At 42.7% G+C, this 21,888-nt stretch overlaps 1 protein-coding gene across 10 annotated transcripts in view; it reads left to right on the top strand.

The window, feature by feature from the left end:
- mdh1b (malate dehydrogenase 1B, NAD (soluble)) overlaps positions 1-21,888 on the top strand; it is a 29,220-nt gene that overhangs the window by 5,841 nt on the left and 1,491 nt on the right. For 3 of the 10 annotated variants that reach the window (XM_062060595.1, XM_062060605.1, XM_062060589.1), the window contains 6 exons: positions 10,379-10,513; positions 10,592-10,734; positions 10,799-10,967; positions 16,829-17,168; positions 17,253-17,394; positions 19,720-19,895. In XM_062060595.1, the coding sequence (XP_061916579.1) occupies positions 10,616-10,734; positions 10,799-10,967; positions 16,829-17,168; positions 17,253-17,394; positions 19,720-19,895 (946 nt within the window). In that variant the 5' untranslated portion in view covers positions 10,379-10,513; positions 10,592-10,615. Of the gene's footprint in view, positions 1-28; positions 357-429; positions 543-5,065; positions 9,667-10,378; positions 10,514-10,591; positions 10,735-10,798; positions 10,968-16,828; positions 17,169-17,252; positions 17,395-19,719; positions 19,896-21,888 lie in introns of those variants that run through there. The other 7 variants (XM_062060534.1, XM_062060540.1, XM_062060565.1 and 4 more) reach the window with 6 other exon arrangements.

The following is a 21,888-nucleotide window of genomic DNA, read 5'->3' as shown; positions in this document are numbered from 1 at the left end:
TGTATTCGTTCTACGATGTTACCGGGTGACGTCCTCTTATATGCATTATATTTTTTACTGTATGAATTTAAAAATATCTTACTCCGTTTTTATTTTGGTTTTATATATCATAACGAAGTATTGCATGTTCTCCGTCCCAGTGCCTGCATCACGTGTTTGTTACTTCTGGACATGCGCACTGTTAAAAATCCCTCGTTACTTAGCAACCGACTGTACACCTCAAGCTAAAAACTTTAGCGTCAACATTTCGACAATTCACGAACCTATTATGTACATAATGTTAAAAGAACGACATTAAATTGTGGATACCTTGAAACTACAATCGTTCCATAAAATGGCAAAGTTTGTGCTGGCCGGTAGGTCTGTTACTCAACGTTAAACCACATAACTTTAAACAAATATCGAAATTGTATTTTTTTTTCTTGGCAGGCAAAACAGACTGCCCTTATTATGCCAAAGCAGAACTTTTGGCGGACAGATTACAGAATTCTTTGCCGAACTTCAGAATTCACAAAATGTCAATCCTCCCAGATGAATGGAAGGTAGGGTGTGGGTGGATCGATCCAAATGTCAACCGTGTCGATCACGGGTAGTCTCAGTGTCAGATCGAAATATTTATTTTCACAAATATCTGTGTGTTTTTCCGCTCTATTCACATCGTCACATTGTTGATATTGTTATATTTATATATTACAGGGTTGGGTGATACAGTACTGCACATTGTGATATCAATTATATACAAACACTGGGCCAATATTGCCGATACTGATACGATACTTGCGATTTTTTAAAGATCCTTGAACAATTTTGCCGTGCTATCATATTGTCACATTGTTGATATTGTTATATTTATATAGTACAGGGTTGGGTGATACAGTACTGCACATTTTGATATCAATTGTATACAAACACTGGACCAGTATTGCCGATACTGATACGATACTTGCTCATTGAACGATTTTGTGATTTTACCTTTAATTTGTTGATCATTATATACATCATACATCACATATATATTCATCATCATGGCGCCGATGAAGGCTGCCTCGGTGCTCTCGTGCGCTCTGTTTTGTTTGTTTTTGTGCATAAACTGTGTGTCCGGGTGCACAGTGATTTCAAAACACTGCTCCCCCTTCTCTGGAATATATCTTCATCCACTGTAAGCCCTTTTACTCACCGCGTGAGATTGTTTCATTCATTCTCGTGGCTGTTTACATCCCGCCCGGCGCGGACGTGCGTGACGCTCAGCGCGCGCTTGCAAGACAGATCTTACTTGTGGAACGGTCTTTTCCTGACTCTCTTGTTGTCGTGCTTGGTGACTTTAACAAGGGAAATTTGAGCCAGGAATTACCAAAGTATAGACAGTTTATTAAATGCCCGACCAGAGAGGAGAACACGCTGGATCACTGCTACACTACATTGAGCAAGGCTTTTCATGCAGTCCCGCGCGCTGCTCTTGGACTATCAGATCACGTGATGGTGCACTTAATCCCTTCATACAGACAGAGACTGAAACTAGCTAAACCTGTTATGAGGACTATTAAGTGTTTCACCGCCGAGTCTGTGGACGAGTTGCGTGCTTGTTGGGAGACGACAGACTGGGAGGCAATTGGAGCGGCCACGAACAATCTGGACGAGTATACGGACACTGTGACCTCATACATACAGTTCAATGAGGCGCGCATCATTCCAACGCGCACCAGGGTTTGTTATAACAACGACAAGCCCTGGTTCACACCCAAGCTCCGACAGCTGCGCAAGAAGAAGGAGGCTGCATGGAGAAGCGGGGACCGAAGTACATACAGAGAAGCGAAGTACCACTTCACCAGGGAAGTGGAGAAAGCTAAATCTGTGTACTCTAACCGTCTACAGGAACAGTTCCACTCCAATGATTCTGCGGCAGTTTGGAGAGGTCTAAGGGCCTTTACGAACTATAAGCCCAAAACCCCCCCAGGCCCTGAATGACCGGACTCTCGCTCAGGGCCTCAACACACGTTACTGTCGTCATGAACGGCCTTCAGCTCATCAAAGCCATGCTCCCCCCACCATCACTCTCCCCACCAATGCCAGCACTTCATTAAAGGAGTTAAAGGACTCCAAGGACATCACAGGACTCCAAAAACATCATAGGACTGTAAAGGCCCTCTCCATCAAAGAAGAGGATGTACGCCGGCAGTTCTTGAAGCTGAATACGCGGAAGGCCCCCGGGCCGGATGGTGTCTCCCCCTCCACTCTCAGACACTGTGCGGACCAGCTGGCACCTGTCTTCACTGACATTTTTAACACCTCTCTGGGGCTATGCCGCGTGCCGTCCTGCTTTAAGACCTCCACCATCGTCCCTGTCCCCAAGAAAGCACGGATCACAGGACCAAATGACTACAGGCCGGTCGCGCTGACGTCTGTGGTCATGAAGTCCTTTGAGCGCTTGGTCCTGCCCCACCTCAAGGACATCACCGCCCCCCTCCTGGACCCACTGCAGTTCGCCTACAGAGCCAACAGGTCTGTGGATGATGCAGTGAACCTGGCCCTCCACTTCATCCTGGAGCATCTGGACTCCCCAGGAACCTACGCTAGGATCCTGTTTGTGGACTTCAGCTCTGCCTTCAACCCCATCCTCCCTGGACTGCTACGAGACAAGCTCTACCAGCTCAGCGTGCCCGACTCCCTCTGCAGTTGGATCAATGACTTCCTGACAGACCGAAGACAGCACGTGCGGCTGGGGAAGATTGTCTCGGACAGTCGAACCACAAACACTGGTACTCCTCAGGGCTGTGTACTCTCCCCCTGGCTCTTCTCCCTGTATACAAACTGCTGCACCTCCAGTCACCAATCCGTAAAACTGCTCAAGTTTGCGGATGACACCACCCTCATCGGGCTCATCTCAAATGGCGATGAGTCCGCCTACAGGAGAGAGGTGGACCGGCTGGCGTCCTGGTGCAGCCTCAACAACCTGGAGCTGAACGCCCAGAAAACAGTGGAGATGATCTTGGACTTCAGGAAAGTCACAACCCCACCATCCCCCCTCACCTTGATTGACTCTTCCACCCCCGTCCCCATTGTGGACTCCTTCCGTTTCTTGGGCACCACCAGCACCCGGGACCTCAAGTGGGAGCCGACCATCAGCTCCCTCATCAAGAAGGCCCAGCAGAGGATGTACTTCCTGCGGCAGCTGAGGAAACTTAAGGTGCCGACCGAGATGCTGGTGCAGTTTTACTCAGCCATCATAGAGTCCATCCTGACCTCCTCCATCACAGTGTGGTTCCCCGGCGCCACAGTCCAGGATAAGAATAGACTGCAGCGCATCGTACGTGCTGCTGAGAAGGTGATTGGCTGCAAGCTACCATCCCTCCATGACTTGTTCTCCTCCAGGACCAGGAGGCGTGTGGGTCGGATCACAGCTGACTCTTCTCACCCTGGACACAAACTATTCTCCCCTCTCTCCTCAGGCAGAAGACTACGCTCCATCCAGACCCACACCTCCCGCCACCTGAACAGTTTTTTCCCCTCGGCCATCAGGCAAATGAACAATAACTCCTAACAGTAGCTCATTGAATTCCTTGAAAGTCTATCTGATAGCTCAGTTACAGCTCTTTTTATTACCAAATATGTGTTATATGTGTTTTATGTCGCACGATTGCACCAAGAAAAATTCCTAGTTTGTGAACCCGTTCTCAAACAATGGCAATAAAACTATTCTGATTCTGATTCTGACATACAGAATAAAACACAGAAGAACAATAATAGCAAAATATCAACCAACTTATTGGTTAATAATTTTGCAATACAACAATGTGAAGTGAATTATATTTATATAGCACTTTTCTCTAGTGACTCAAAGCGCTTTACATGGTGAAACCCAATATCTAAGTTACATTTAAACCAGTGTGGGTGGCACTGGGAGCAGGTGGGTAAAGTGTCTTGCCCAAGGACACAACGGCAGTGACTAGGATGGCAGAAGCGGGAATTGAACCTGGAACCCTCGAGTTGCTGGCACGGCCACTCTACCAACCGAGCTATGCCGCCCACAATAAAATACAATGTGACAATTATTCGCCAAATACAATGATACCTTTTTATTAAGCAGTTCTTTACACAAAATAAAGGCGGTAGTGAAAAATAAGTTAACAAAAGCAAAAACTGCTATTGGTAACTATTACACTACTAATAATACCAGTGTCCTCTGCAGTGGACATTTGTTTCGGGTCTATTTGTTGAGTCAGAGTTGCAAGTTTTGGAGAAAGAAAAAGCTCGATTGTGCAAAACACAAATGTCCATTGGAGTGGACACTGTTTCCCAGGAGGATGCACAACATCAAACACATCAACTCAATATGAACGACAACAACAAGAAAACACGCTGATACTTGTGAGAATATCAAGTTAATCACGTTATTCTGACAGAACCATTGATATTGGTGCGATTGATATTTGGATCGATTTGTCTCAAAGGATTTAAATGAGAGCCAAATAAAACTGCATTCGTTTTGGCTTTAGTTATTTTAAACCACTGTTCAAACTATAATAAGTAATAAATTGAATAATTGTATTATTTTGTTGTTACAGCAGTACCTCAACTTACAAGCGTAATTGGTTCTGTGACGAAGCTCTGAACTCAAAACACTTGTATCTCAAATCAATGTTTCCCATTGAAATGAAATAAAATCAACTTTAATCGGTGCGTGCCCCGCCATCCCACCAGAACAGCACAATTTTAACATGTAACATGTCTTTTAAAAAGAAAAGTAAACTTCTTAGTAAGAAATACTGTATAAAACAATATTATAGAATGTACTACAAACAACTTCAGTAGTTTTATGAAGTAATGAAATATTTATGTACAGCATTTATTTGAAGAGTGGACTTCTACGGTCTCTCTTTGCAGCTGCTTCTCCGTCAAATACACCATCAGCAGCTTTCCCATAATCTCACGGATGGCATTAGTTAGACTCATTCTGCTTCACTAGCAGCAATACGCTCAAGCTGCTTCAACAAGTTGGTGACACGCTTGGTCATGTTTTCCATCCATCCATTTTCTACCGCTTGTCCCTTACAGTCCTTTACAGCTTTCTTTATCACTTCTCAAACATTTTTAGTGGTACTATTTAACTTGCAAATCACCCGATCTCTGTCCACCCTTTCCTCAGCTAGCTAGCTGCTAAGCTAGCGCGGAGAAAGGCAGCGCCGGTCAGTAAGAAGCTACTCCTACAGACCGCGACCACTTCCCTGAGGACAGCAGGAACTTCACTCGGTGACAGAAAACACTGTGAGTAATGGCTTCCTGCGCGTCTTGCACCATACTCACGGAGAGGTTGGCTCTGCTAGAGGGCCGTGTCCGCCAGTTAGAGCAGAGTAATGTCGTAACTTTAGATGTTGCGGACACATCTGCTAGCGTTAGCTGTAGCGAGCTAACTAGCCCAGCTTGTAGCAGTCCTAAGCGGCCTACAAGCTACGGTGTACCGGTTGAGACGCATAATAGATTTAGCTCTTTAGCTAGTCCTACACCCCAGTCTACCGGGCACCACACCTTAGTTATAGGGGACTCCATCACCCGAAACATAAAGCTTAGCAAACCAGCCACAATAAAGTGTATCCCCGGGGCCAGAGCACCTGACATTGAAGCTAATCTTAGGGAGCTAACTCGCAACAGGCCTAGTAAACACGTACGACAGGCTAATCGCACCACTAATTATGCGAATATAGTTGTACACGTTGGCTCCAATGACACTAGAATGAGACAGTCAGAGATTACAAAGAGAAACATAGCCAGGACTTGTGATCTCGCCAGAAAGATGTCCAGGCATCGAGTAATTGTCTCTGGCCCCCTGCCTGCGAGAGGCAATGATGAGAGATATAGCAGATTAGTCTCGCTTAACAAGTGGTTGGCTAGCTACTGTAGGACGCAGGGACTAACGTTTATTGATAACTGGCCCTCTTTCTGGGGCAAACCAGGCTTGCTGATGAGAGACGGCCTTCACCCTAACCAGGAAGGCGCCATCATCCTGTCTAGAAACATAGACTACTATTTAAGTCTCACTTGACTGACTACACTAGAGCAAGCCCGGTCACAGGCAATTACAATGTCTGTTAGTCCGGGTGAGGAGTCAGTTAAGCTAGAACTAGCCAGCGCCAGGCTGGATAATCCATGTACGCATAGCAATTCTCTTAGAATAATACACAATTCACATAATGTTTTTTCTGTTGTGTCTGTGTCAGAGGTGGACATGCATTCTACTGAGGTGGCAAATTATGATATGTCCAGTCTATTGCAGCACCAAGCAAACAATCGGAAAATTCCCGTCATATCAATTCCTAGATATGGTCGAAACTATTTAAAGTGCACTACGCATAATAAACGCAACATTGTTAATATTGCCACTACGGATAATCGTAACAAAAACTCGTCAAAACAGCCCAATACCTATAATATGGGCTTTTTAAACATAAGATCATTGTCTCCCAAGGCGTTATTGGTTAATGAGGTCATTAGAGACAACAATCTTAACGTCATTGGTCTTAGCGAAACCTGGCTCAAACCGGACGAATTTTTTGCGCTCAATGAGGCATCTCCTCCTAACTATACGAATGCGCATGTTGCCCGCCCTCTTAAAAGGGGAGGGGGTGTCGCACTAATATACAATGAAAATTTCAACCTTACCCCTAACCTAAATAATAAATATAAATCGTTTGAGGTGCTTACTATGAGGTCTGTCACACCGCTACCTCTCGACCTGGCTGTTATCTACCGCCCCCCTGGGCCCTATTCGGACTTTATCAGTGAATTCTCAGAGTTCGTTGCTGATCTAGTGACGCACGCCGACAATATAATCATAATGGGGGACTTTAATATCCATATGAATACCCCATCGGACCCTCAGTGCGTGGCGCTCCAAACCATAATTGATAGCTGTGGTCTTACACAAATAATACATGAACCCACGCATCGCAACGGTAATACAATAGATCTAGTGCTTGTCAGGGGTGTCACCACCTCCAAAGTTATGATACTTCCATATACTAAAGTAATGTCCGATCATTACCTTATAAAATTTGAAGTTTTGACTCTTTGTCAACAAGTTAATAATAATAATAACTGCTATAGCGGCCGCAACATTAATGCTGCCACAACGATGACTCTTGCTGACCTACTGCCTTCGGTAATAGCACCATTCCCAAATTATGTCGGCTCTATTGATAAACTCACTAACAACTTTGACGATGCCTTGCGCGAAATTATTGATAGTATAGCACCGCTAAAGCAAAAAAGGGCCCCTAAAAGGCGCACCCCATGGTTTACAGAAGAAATTAGAGCTCATAAATTATCATGTAGAAAGCTGGAACGCAAATGGCGCGCGACTAAACTTGAGGTTTTCCATCAAGCATGGAGTGATAGTTTAATAACTTATAAACGCATGCTTACCTTAGCTAAAGCTAAATACTACTCAAATCTCATCCGCCTCAACAAAAACGATCCTAAATTTCTGTTTAGTACAGTAGCATCGCTAACCCAACAAGGGACTCCTCCCAGTAGCTCCACCCACTCGGCAGATGATTTTATGAATTTCTTTAATAAGAAAATTGAACTCATTAGAAAGGAGATTAAAGACAACGCATCCCAGCTACAACTGGGCTCTATTAACACAAATACGACTGTATATACGACGGACACTGCCCTCCAAAATAGTCTCTCTATTTTTGATGAAATAACATTAGAGGAATTATTACAGCGTGTAAGTGGGATAAAACAAACAACATGTTTACTTGACCCACTTCCTGGGAAACTTATCAAGGAACTGTTTGTATTATTAGGTCCATCAGTGTTAAATATTATAAACTTATCACTTTCCTCCGGCACTGTTCCCCTAGCATTCAAAAAAGCGGTTATTCATCCTCTGCTCAAAAGACCTAACCTCGATCCCGACCTCATGGTAAACTACCGACCGGTCTCCCACCTTCCGTTTATTTCCAAAATTCTCGAAAAAACTGTTGCACAGCAGCTAAATGAACACTTAGTGACTAACAATCTCTGTGAACCTTTTCAATCCGGTTTCAGGGCAAATCACTCTACGGAGACAGCCCTCGCAAAAATGACTAATGATCTATTGCTAACGATGGATTCTGATGCGTCATCTATGTTGCTGCTTCTTGATCTTAGCGCCGCTTTCGATACCGTCGATCATAATATTTTATTAGAGCGTATCAAAACACGTATTGGTATGTCAGACTTAGCCTTGTCTTGGTTTAACTCTTATCTTACTGACAGGATGCAGTGCGTCACCCATAACAATGTGACCTCGGACTATGTCAAGGTAACGTGCGGAGTTCCCCAGGGTTCGGTTCTTGGCCCTGCACTCTTTAGTATTTACATGCTGCCGCTGGGTGACATCATACGCAAGTACGGTGTTAGCTTTCACTGTTATGCTGATGACACTCAACTCTACATGCCCCTAAAGCTGACCAACACGCCGGACTGTAGTCAGCTGGAGGCGTGTCTTAATGAAATTAAACAATGGATGTCCGCTAACTTTTTGCAACTCAACGCTAAGAAAACGGAAATGCTGATTATCGGTCCTGCTAGACACCAACATCTATTTAATAATACCACCTTAACATTTGACAACCAAACAATTAAACAAGGAGGCTCGGTAAAGAATCTGGGTATTATCTTCGACCCAACTCTCTCGTTTGAGTCACACATTAAGAGTGTTACTAAAACGGCCTTCTTTCATCTCCGTAATATCGCTAAAATTCGTTCCATCTTGTCCACTAGCGACGCTGAGATCATTATTCATGCGTTCGTTACGTCTCGTCTCGATTACTGTAACGTATTATTTTCGGGCCTCCCTATGTCTAGCATTAAAAGATTACAGTTGGTACAAAATGCGGCTGCAAGGCTTTTGACAAAAACAAGAAAGTTTGATCATATTACGCCTATACTGGCTCACTTGCACTGGCTTCCTGTGCACTTAAGATGCGACTTTAAGGTTTTACTACTTACGTATAAAATATTACACGGTTTAGCTCCAGCCTATCTCGCCGATTGTATTGTACCATATGTCCCGACAAGAAATCTGCGTTCAAAGAACTCCGGCTTATTAGTGATTCCCAGAGCCAAAAAAAAGTCTGCGGGCTATAGAGCGTTTTCTATTCGGGCTCCAGTACTCTGGAATGCCCTCCCGGTAACAGTTAGAGATGCTACCTCAGTAGAAGCATTTAAGTCCCATCTTAAAACTCATTTGTATAATCTAGCCTTTAAATAGACCCCCCCTTTTTTAGACCAGTTGATCTGCCGTTTCTTTTCTTCTTTCCTCTTCTCCCCTGTCCCTTGCGAGGGGGAGTTGCATAGGTCCGGTGGCCATGGATGAAGTGCTGGCTGTCCAGAGCCGGGACCCCGGGTGGACCACTAGCCTGTGCATCGGTTGGGGACATCTCTGCGCTGCTGACCCGTCTCCGCTCGGGATGGTTTCCTGTTGGCCCCGCTGTGGACTGGACTCCCGCTGATGTGTTGGATCCACTGTGGACTGGACTTTCACAATGTTATGTCAGACCCACTCGACATCCGTTGCTTTCGGTCTCCCCTAGAGGGGGGGGGGTTACCCACATATGCGGTCCTCTCCAAGGTTTCTCATAGTCATTCACCGACGTCCCACTGGGGTGAGTTTTTCCTTGCCCGTATGTGGGCTCTGTACCGAGGATGTCGTTGTGGCTTGTACAGCCCTTTGAGACACTTGTGATTTAGGGCTATATAAATAAACATTGATTGATTGATTGACATTGATACAGTTGAAGATTTATTTTTTTAATTCAATGAATGTCATCTGCTTATTCTTCTCAGCACCATCCTTCATGCTCGCTTTCTCCGGGAAAAAAAACCTAATGTCAATCTATAGCTACAAGCTAATGCCAGTGAGTAAGACCAGATGTTTTAGGCAAATTTTACAAGGTTCACTCACTCACATTTGCTACGCCAACTAATGGCGGGGATGCTTGTAACTCAAATTTAACAAATAGCCATGAGACAGCTCTTATCCCAAAACACTCTTAAGTTGAGGTAACGTTTTTTAACAGTATTGCTAAATTCTATTATTATTATTCACATGCTGCAGAACAGCAGGGAATGGGCGCTTGCATTGTTATTATAATTATATATAATAGTAATTGAATAATGTTTACATATTATTATACAATAATACATTATTTATATTTAATTTATTTATTTGCTATTTATTTATTTTTTATAAAATTAAAATATATTTAATGTATATCTAAATGATAAATGATTAAATAACAATGCTATAATTATGAAAATATTAAATTAAATGTATCATTAAAATAAGTTGTGTTTTTATCCACTCATCATCGCCACATCTGGTGTCTGATAGGACTGGCTGGAAGAAACGTGCACGAGGAACGGCTGGACCCACGAAGAGTCTCCCCTGGTTTGGAGAGAGCTGGTGCACCAAGGTGGCAAAGGGGTCTTCTTAGGGGGCTTCGGTGACTTTTTAGAGCACTGTCAGGTCGGCCTCGACTACGCTTAATAGTGCCATAAAAAATCCATTGCTGTTATGTAATCCGTCATTTACCCTATCGTACAGAAGTACTACGACGTCACATCCAACATGGCCGAAGAATTGATGCTGAGCATTGCAGCAGAAAACCTTGTCACCAAGCTGGAACTTATTGAGGAGGAGCAGCATCATGCCAGCCTTATCCACCCCCAGCACGTATGGATCAGCAGGTGAGCTGGACTGAACCTACGTGGTGTGATTTGTGGCTAATTGGTCCGATTTGGACTCTCCCAGCGCCCTGAACCCGACATGCAACTTGCTGATCCCCAGTCTGCTCTCGGCGGAGGTGTTGCCTCAAGCGTCTACCGTCAGTCTCCATCTCCTGGATGTGGACGGCAACGAGGAGGAACTGCAGTCGGTGAAGATGGAGACTGAAGACCTGGCTCTCCCTCTGCTCCATAAGGCACATAATTAGGGCCCGAGCAACACAGCTATATGTTTCGGCACATTTTTTAAGCCCTCAACATGCACGAAAACTCACCAAATTTTCCATTTCATTTAATTTTTTAAAATTTCCTTTATCTATTTAACCAGGTAAAAACTCATTGAGATCAAAATATATTTGACAAAAACGACCTGGCCAAGAGGGCACCAAAACCAAGTTTCTTAAATACCGTATTTTTCGGAGTATAAGTCGCTCCGGAGTATAAGTCGCACCGGCCGAAAATGCATAATAAAGAAGGAAAAAAACATATATAAGTCGCACTGGAGTATAAGTCACATTTTTGGGGGAAATTTATTTGATAAAACCCAACACCAAGAATAGACATTTGAAAGGCAATTTCAAATAAATAAAGAATAGTGAACAACAGGCTGAATAAGTGCACTTTATATGACGCATAAATAACCAACTGAGAACGTGCCTGGTATGTTAACGTAACATATTATGGTAAGAGTCATTCAGATAACTATAACATATAGAACATGCTATACGTTTACCAAACAATCTGTCACTCCTAATCGCTAAATCCCATGAAATCTTATACGTCTAGTCTCTTACGTGAATGAGCTAAATAATATTATTTGATATTTTACGGTAATGTGTTAATAATTTCAAACATAAGTCGCTCCCGAGTATAAGTCGCAACCCCCGGCCAAACTATGAAAAAAACTGCGACTTATAGTCCGAAAAATACGGTACATATAAGAACTACAAAAAACAGTAGCAGTCACACATAGTTAAAAGAATAAATTACCTACAATATAAACATAAAAATTAAATGTTTCCTTTCCTTTGAATTGAGAATTGGTATTTCGGAATTCCTGGAGATTCCAGGAAAACCCGGAAAAAATGTTTTGCCTTCGAGATCTCGGAAGAGTAGTGTGTGTGAAAGGTTGAAAAGTCGGAATTGGGTAAAAACTAAAAAGTGACGCAAAATTTTGAGAATTTAAGGTAATGTAATATTATGAATACGTCCATTCATTTGAATGGGAATTTCACAGAAATTTGGGAATTTTAGTAAAACCGGTAATTTTTGAGAATATTGATACTAACACAAATGTCCTAGATGATATGAATGGGTTGGTGTTGGAATTTTTCGAATCGGGTAAAACATTTTGACATAGTAACAGTTTGAATTGATAATAGGCCTTTCGGAATTCCTGGAAATGCTGGGACAACTGGGAAAAAATGTTTTGCATTGGATATATCGGAAGAGAAGTGTGCGTGAAATGTCGGAATCGGGTAAAAATATAAGTGCGACTTATACTTATCCTGAGTATAAGTCGCACCCCGGCCAAACTATGAAAAAAACTGCGACTTATAGTCCGAAAAATACGGTACATATGAGAACAACAAAAAACAGTAGCAGTCACACACTATAGTTAAAAGCATAAATTACCTACAATATAAACATAAAAATTAAATGTTTCAATAAAAATAATTGAAAATCAAGTACAGTGCCCAATAGAAACAGCTTCTCGATCTTTTAAAATGGCCGGAAATTCCCCCAAAGTGATCAGTTCAGGTAGCCTCAGATCCTTTTGTAAGTTATTCCATGACCATGGAGCGGCAAATATGAAGAATTTTTTTTTTTTTTAAATTAAGACTTGTGTTGGCTCTAAAAACCAACACACCAATGATGTCCTGCGACCACAAACTGTAGCCACTGCAGTCTATACACATAAAATAACATAAATAAGTCGGAACCAGAGCAATAAGTGATTTATAAGTAAAAACCATCCATTGAGGAAAATCTGGCAAAGATGGACAGTACATACAGGCGCATTAGATCTGGCAAAAAAAAAGAAGCAATATTTTGGTGTTCAAAACCACAAACTTTCCAAATTGACACTCTAGCGCCCCATTGAAAATGACAAAACGATTAGCCCCTGCCACCGGATTGTCACGGAAATCGTTGGAGACGTCCATCATGACAGGGCGCACGTAAAAGTACCAGGAACCCATATTTAAAAACCATACCTACAAAGCCCTTTAAAAACTACCACAGTTGAAGAACAAAGGGCTGTACACCACAAAGAAATACAGGCAAAGGACAGACTAAAAAATAACATTTAAAACAGAAGTAAAATATACATTGAAAAAGCAAATACAAATTACCCTAAGAACAATTTGTTAGAGTTAAAAACAGTTAAAAAGTTAAAAACAGTTTAAAGTATCATGCTGGGTTAAAAGCGAGTGAATAAAAATGGGTTTTAAGAAGGGTCTTAAAAATAGCCAAAGAAGGGGTCTGTCTCACATGGAGAGGGAAATCGTTCCAGAGTTTGGGAGCCGCAACAGAGAAGGCTCTGTCCCCTCTGAGCTTGCGCTTTGATTTGGGTACCTCCAGGATCAGCTGATCAGCTGACCTGAGGGACCGGGTGGGGGCATAGAGGTGGAGCAGCTCAGAGAGGTAAAGTGGGGCAAGACCACGTAAGGATTTAAAAACGAGTAAGATAATTGTAAAACAAACACGAAGTCGGCCACCTTAAGTTCCGTCGGACGTTTTTAGGCCAAAAAGGGGGGTTGTATTTTAACGAACTCCTCCCCGGGACTTTACACCAAATGGGCCTCGTTAAAATGACAGATACTAAACATATAGGCGATGCTAAATTGCGAAGGAAACTTTGATCTGATCATCATCATCAGCAGCCGTTGTCAGTCCACTGCTGGACGAAAGCCTCAGCATGTTTCTGCCATAGTGAACGATCTCTCTTGGCGTACTCTTCATGCTGGTTATTAGCCTACACCTTCCACGCTGGCTTGGTGCGGGTTGGAAGGGGTATTTTATATCAGAGATCCTTCTCCTAGACTAATTGCCTTACTGGGCTGTTGAACTTAGTCTGTCCTGTTGGTTGTCCGCGCCCCAATTACCCAGGGACCCGCTCAGCTTTATGGCGCTGACCGCCCGCCAGTCACAAGAGAAGGTGCAAACGGTTCTTTGTGTGCATTTTATAGACGTTAGTTGGGACTCACTAACCCCACACACAACCTCCCATCTCATGCCTGGATGTAGTTTAACGTCATACCCAGGACGTTTGATCTGATGGTTCACCACAAAACTTGACACATTTATAACACGACTCCACAAAATCCGATCTTGGTCGAAATTGGTACGAATGAGGATGATGACATTCTGAGATGCCAGATGGGTCCGTACATATCGGTGCCTATTCGTGGTGGGGGGAGCCTGCCCATAAAAACTGCTCCTCGCCATCACCAATTATACTGTCATTACTTCACTTTAAATGATCAGATCTCCTTCCAAACTGATATAAGGCTTCCAGGTTGGAGTCTGTTGATACACTATATTGCCAAAAGTATTTGGCCACCTGCCTTGACTCACATATGAACTTGAAGTGCCATCCCATTCCTGACCCATAGGGTTCAATATGATCTCAGTCCACCTTTTGCAGCTATTACAGCTCCAACTCTTCTGGGAAGGCTGTCCACAAGGTTGCGGAGTGCGTTTATAGGAATTTTCGACCATTCTTCCAAAAGCGCATTGGTGAGGTCACACACTGATGTTGGTGGAGAAGGCCCGGCTCTCAGTCTCCGTTCTAATTCATCCCAAAGGTGTTCTATCGGGTTCAAGTCAGGACTCTGTGCAGGCCAGTCAAGTACATCCACACCAGACTCTGTCATCCATGTCTTTATGGACCTTGCTTTGTGCACTGGTGCACAGTCATGTTTGATAGGAATGGGTCCGCTCCAAACTGTTCCCACAAGGTTGGGAACATGGAATTGTCCTAAATGTTTTGGTATCCTGGAGCATTCAAAGTTCCTTTCACTGGAACTAAGGGGCCAAGCCCAACTCCTGAAAAACAACCCCACACCATAATTCCTCCTCCACCAAATTTCCGAAATATACCGGTCTCCTGGCAACCTCCAAACCCAGACTCGTCCGTTAGATTGCCAGATGGAAAAGCGTGATTCATCACTCCAGAGAAGGCGTCTCCACTGCTCTAGAGTCCAGTGGCAACGTGCTTTAAACCACTGCATCCCACGCTTTGCATTGGACTCTGTGATGTATGGCTTAGATCATGTAATCTCACTCGGCCCTTGAGGCAATATCAAAGTAACACTAGAGCTGGCCCGCCGATTATATACAGCGGCGGTGCCGCGGTAACACCGCATTCAGCGCTAATTCTCATACTTGCCAACCCTCCCGATACAGGTCACACTGAGGGTGGTCGTATACATTTTTTTAACACTTAGAAATATACGCCACACTGTGAACCCACACCAAACAAGAATGACAGACACATTTCGGGAGAACATCCGCACCGTAACACAACAGAACAAATACCCAGAAGCCTTTGCAGCACTAACTCTTCCGGGACGCTACGGGACGTTAGTGCTGCAAAGGCTTGTGGGTATTTGTTCTGTTGTGTTTATGTTGTGTTACGGTGGAGATGTTCTCCCGAAATGTGTTTGTCATTCTTGTTTGGTGTGGGTCCACAGTGTGGCGTATATTTCTAACAGTGTTAACGTTATTTATATGGGCACCCTCAGTGTGACCTGTATCGCTGTTGATCAAGTATGCGTTGCATTCACGTGTGTGTGCGTACAGAAGCCGCACATATCTTGTGACTGGGCCAGCACGTTGTTAGAATGGATGAAAAGCGGACGTGACGACAGCTCGTGGAGGACGTTATAGGCAGTGCCTTTAAGGCACGCCCCCAAGACTGTGGTGACTACGGGATATGATGACTGATGAACACCTTCATTCGATAATGAAGGTTGCCTCAGCTCAAAGCCTGAGCCCCGACATTAATGAACTAGCATCCAAGAAAAGATGGCAGGTATCTGGCTTGGGCACATCAGATTAGATCAGTGTGTTGCAAACTGAGCAGTTTAAAGTCCTGAATGGTTGCTTTATTCATTGTTATTTTATTTTCAAATTTATTAGCCTGTGGAAAAAGTTAACGTTGATATTTACCTCAGAAGGCTGCAAATAGAAAAGAGGCATTCAATTTTTATTTAAATTGTATTTGATATGGCATTGATATTTTTTAATTATTATTATTTGAAACTCGATTTTGCATGTCACTATAAAGTTATATAAGCCTTGCTTGTTCAATATTCAATGCAAAACTTGTTTGGGTCCCTATTAAAAGGTTAATTTGTTCAACCTTGGCCCGCGGCTTTGTTCAGTTTTAAGTTTTGGCCCACTCTGTATTTTAGTTTGACACCCCTGGCTTAGATGCTCTCTGCGTACTGTACGTGGGCTAATTGGACGGTCACATGAAGTTTGTATCTCTGTAGCAACTGACTGTGCAGAAAGTCGGCTACCTCTTTGCACTATGCGCTTCAGCATCCGCTGACCCCTCCCTGTCAGTTTACGTGGCCTACCACTTTGTGGCTGAGTTGCTGTTGTTCCCAAAACCCGTCCATTTTTCTTATAATAAAGCCGACAGTTGACTTTGGAATATTTAGGAGCGAGGAAATTTCACGACTAGATTTGTTGCACAGGTAGCATCCTATGACAGTTCCACGCTGGAAGTCACTGAGCTCCTGAGAGCGGCCCATTCTTTCACAAATGTTTGTAGAAACAGTCTCCATGACTAAGTGCTTGATTTTATACACCTGTGGCCGGGCCAAGTGATTAGGACACCTGATTCTGATCATTTGGATGGGTGGCCAAAGACTGTTGGCAATATAGTGTATCAAGACCAGTATGGTCCTCGTAACATCCTTCCACAAACGCCGATCTTCCTGAAATTTTTGATGGTGGGTCTCGGCATCGGGAAGGACTGTTTGCAGCTTTAATTCTTGATGCCTCCCTAACCATCTTACCACCATGTTGCTTCATGCATATTCAGGTGACCATTCACACGGATCTCAAAGATGCGTTCCAGGACGCTGACATCATCCTCCTGCTGGATGACGGCTGGTCTAGAGAGGAACCCTCCAAGGACGAGGAGGAACCGTTGAATATAAACGCAATAGCAGACTTGTACACCCAATATGGAGAGCTGATTGGAGCCAAGGCAAAGGCGGAGGTGAAGGTGATCGTGTCCAGCGGCTCGCTTGTGAACCTCAGGTGCTCGTTTCTCCTGAACGCGTGCTCTACTGACAAGAGCCGCATTGTTGCCATGGCAACCCAGTTGGAGAATAAAGCCAGAGCTGCCATCGCGAACAAGCTGAAAGTGAGGACCTCAGGTACGGCTTACACGCTTCCTCAGTCCCCGTAACGTTCCGGCTTCAGGGTTTGTCATGCGACGTCTCCGTCATGATCTCCTTTAGAAGTGACCGACGTCATCGTGTGGGGGGATGTCGGAGAGAGCTTCGACCTCGACCTACAGAGGGCAAAGGTTTTCAATTATGACGGCCCCGTCAAAGGACCGCCTTTCTTTTTCCAGCCCGTCCTTGAGATCATCTACGACAAGTCAGTAAGAAAATAAACAAGATTCAATACAAGCGCTGGACCATCAAACTAAAAAAATGCAATTTTGGTAGCAAATGGCATTGAAGTTGAACATGTTCATTTAAAACAGACAAATGCTGTGAAATAAGTTTGAAATAATCAATAAAGGGTCCCAGCAGGCACAAGACATTAAAACAACATTGAGAACTTGTTGAATTAGGTCCTGACGTTGAGCAACTCAAACATAACGTTGAAACAACATGCTTTTGGATGACGTTTAATCAATGTCGGGTTCTGATGTTAATTAGACCATTGAATTTTGGTCTTTTTCCAACCAATATTCTACAACACAAATACAACGTTGAAACAACATGCTTTTTGACAACGTTTAATCAATGTTGGGTTCTGACGTTGATTTGACCATTGAAATTTGGTCTTTTCCCAACCATATTCTCCAACACAAATACAACGTTGAAACTACATGCTTTTTGACAACATTTATGCATTGTTGGGCTCTGACGTTGATTTGACCATTGAAATTTGGTCTTTTCCCAACCATATTCTCCAACACAAATACAACGTTGAAACTACATGCTTTTTGACAACATTTATGCATTGTTGGGCTCTGACGTTGATTTGACCATTGAAATTTGGTCTTTTTCCAACCAATATTCTACAACGTTGAAACAACACGCTTTTTGACAAAGTTGAATCAATGTTGGGTTCTGACGTTGATTTAACCATTGAAATTTGGTCTTTTTCCAACCAATATTCTACAACACAAATACAACGTTGAAACAACATGCTTTTTGACTACGTTTAATCAATGTTGGGTTCTGATGTTAATTATACCATTGAATTTTGGTCTTTTCCCAACCGGTATTCTACAACACAAATACAACGTTCAAACGACATGCTTTTTTAACAACATTTCTGAAATGTTGGGTTCTGACGTTGATTTGACCATTGAAATTTGGTCTTTTTCCAACCAATATTCTACAACGCAAGTACAAAGTTGAAACAACATGCTGTTTGATAACTTTTCTGCAATGTTGGGTTCTGACGTTGATTTGACCATTGAAATTTGGTCTTTTTCCAACCAATATTCTACAACACAGACATTATGACGACGACATTTGACGACGCTTAATCAATATTGGCTTCTGACGTTGATTTGACCATTGAAATTAGGTCTTTTTCCAACCAATATTCTACAACGCAAATACAAAGTTGAAACAACATGCTTTTTGACAACTTTTCTGCAATGTTGGGTTCTGACGTTGATTTGACCATTGAAATTTGGTCTTTTTCCAACCAATATTCTACAACACAAACATTATGTTGAAACAACATGCTTTTTGACGACGCTTAATCAATGTTGGCTTCTGACGTTGATTTGACCATTAAAATTTGGTCTTTTCCCAAACAATATTCTACAACACAAATACAGCGTTGAAACATGATTATTGACGTTTTTCGATGTTGAGTTCTGACGTTGATATGACCATTGAAATTTGGTCTTTTTCCAACCAATATTCTCCAACACAAATACAACGTTAAAACAACATGATTGACGTTTTTTTAATGTTGAGTTCTGACGTTGATTTGACCATTGAAATGTGGTCTTTTCCCAACCAATATTCTACAAAACAAACACTATGTTGAAACAACATGCTTTTTGACGACGTTTAATCAATGTTGGGTTCTGACGTTGATTTGACCATTGAAATTTGGTCTTTTCCCAACCAATATTCTACAACACAAATACAACGTTGAAACAACATGATTATTGATGTTTTTTTCAATGGTGAGTTCTGACGTTGATTTGACCATTGAAATTTGGTCATTTCCCAACCAACAACGTGGATCCAACGTTAGACATTAACGTTGTCTCAATTTACAAATACAACTATTTGGCAACGTTGTTTCAAAGTCAGTTTTGAAGGACATGTACGCATAATTGACGTTGTGTCAATGTCTTGTGCCTGCTGGGGTAATGTTTCAGATAAAAATGCTTAAACTGAACAGTTAGAAATGTTATAGAGAAACATGTATATTAAATGACAAAATACAAACATATAGTGTAGTTATTGTGCTCATGTGAAAGATTAGTTCAACAAGAATGCACACTGTGAAATTACATTTGGGATTGTTACACATGGGGGCGCATGAATTCTAATGGGGTTCATGTCCACAATCACGAGTTGGGGGCCACATGATTAGAAAGGCTCTAACCAGGTTCAAGTCTATTTGTTTATATTTTCCAATAAACAGTGACATTTGGAGCCTTGTAAGGTTCCATTTGTTTGACAACTTATTTAGTATCTTCTTTCTTCTCTTGTTTAGTGAATGGCTGGAGACCACCTTCCTAGACATCGTGCACAGTCAGCAGGCAGCTGTGGTTTCGAAGACGTGCCGCGGAGCTGACATGTCAACCGCCAACGGGATCCTCACTCTCCTGAAGGCTTGGAACGGGGCCTCTATTCCGAATCAGGTGTATTCGGTGGGGGTACTGTGCACAGGTGCGGACATTTTAAACCAGTGTTTCTCAACAATAGGGCCGGGGTTCATTGTTGGGCCGCCAAAAATACACTATATTGCCAAAAGTATTTGGCCACTCATCCAAATGATCAGAAGGTGTCCTAATCACTTGTGTATAAAATCAAGCACTTAGGCATGGAGACTGTTTCTACAAACATTTGTGAAAGAATGGGCCGCTCTCAGGAGCTCAGTGATTTCCAGCGTGGAACTGTCATAGGATGCCACCTGTGCAACAAATCCAGTCGTGAAATTTGGAAGAGTTTGGGAACAACAGCAACTCAGCCACAAATTGGTAGGCCACGTAAACTGACAGAGAGGGGTCAACGGATGCTGAAGCGCATAGTGCAAAGAGGTCGCCGACTTTCTGCACAGTCAGTTGCTACAGAGCTCCAAACTCCATGCGACCTTCCAATTAGCCCACGTACAGTACGCAGAGAGCTTCATGGAATGGGTTTCCATGGCCGAACAGCTGCATCTAAGCCATACATCACCAAGTCCAATGCAAAGCGTTGGATGCAGTGGTGTAAAGCACTTCTCTGGAGTGATGAATAACGTTTTTCCATCTGGCAATATGATGGACGAGTCTGGGTTTGGAGGTTGCCAGGAGAACGCTACATTTCGGACTGCATTGCCGAGTGTGAAATTGGGGGGAGGAGGAATTATGATGTGGGGTTGTTTTTCAGGAGTTGGGCTTGGCCCCGTTAGTTCCAGTGAAAGGAACTTTGAATGCTCCAGGATACCAAAACATTTCGGACAATTCCATGCTCCCAACCTTGTGGGAACAGTTTGGAGCGAGCACCTTTCTCTTCCAACATGACTGTGCACCAGTGCACAAAGCAAGGTCCATAAAGACATGGATGACAGAGTCTGGTGTGGATGAACTTGACTGGCCTGCACAGAGTCCTGACCTGAACCCGATAGAACACCTTTGGAATAAATTAGAACGGAGACTGAGAGCCAGGCCTTCTCGACCAACATCAGTGTGTGACCTCACCAATGCGCTTTTGGAAGAATGGTGGAAAATCCCTATAAACACACTACGCAACCTTGTGGACAGCCTTCCCAGAAGAGTTGAAGCTGTAATAGCTGCAAAAGGTGGGCCGACATCATATTGAACCCTATGGGTTAGGAATGGGATGGCACTTCAAGCTCATATGCGAGTCAAGGCAGGTGGCTAAATACTTTTGGTAATATAATGTATCTATTTCTCAGTTATGGTCTGTATGGGCCGCAGCGGGACTCAGTTGTAATACACTTTTCCACCACTTGTGGCAGTACTGACAATAACAAACAAAAAGAAGTCTGAAGCTAAAGTCAAACTTTAAGTGCAAAAAATATGACTAAAGTGGTAAAGTTGTATTTTCATTTGCACTTAAATTTTGACATTTATTAAAAAACATTTTGAATTAACTTAATTAACAGAGTGTGTGCATAAAATACACAACCAACCAAAAATTCAGTTAAAATATGTTTTCAATTCGATATTAAGAAATAACATATTTTACACACTTGGCATTCTCTCGAATTTGGCCAAGTAGTCACCATTTCAGGTGACTACTTCTTGAAGCTCATCGAGAGAATGCCAAGAGTGTGCGAAAAATTTATCAGAGCAAAGGGTAGCTATTTTGAAGAAACTAGAATATAAAACATGTTTTCAGTTATTTCACCTTTTTTTGTCAAGTACATAACTCCACATTCATAGTTTGGATGCCTTCAGTGACAATCTACAATGTAAATAGTCATGAAAATTAAGAAAACGCATTGAACGAGAAGGTGTGTCCAAACTTTTGGCCTGTATTGTATATAATATGTTGATATTTCCAAGGGGGGAAGGGAACGTGTTTGATATTTCCTACTGCACAAGTCAATTCCAAACTGCTTGGCTTCGGCATTGATTGAAAAGGTAAATAAAACACAATAAATGGGAAAAAAATACACTATGAATTTTTTTTTTCTTGAGACATATTTTGGGGG

The sequence above is a fragment of the Entelurus aequoreus genome, linkage group LG01, assembly GCF_033978785.1.
Source record: "Entelurus aequoreus isolate RoL-2023_Sb linkage group LG01, RoL_Eaeq_v1.1, whole genome shotgun sequence".
Classification (NCBI taxonomy): domain Eukaryota; kingdom Metazoa; phylum Chordata; class Actinopteri; order Syngnathiformes; family Syngnathidae; genus Entelurus; species Entelurus aequoreus.
Note: the sequence above shows the minus strand (reverse complement) of the source record. Positions and strands in the feature narration are given on the sequence as shown.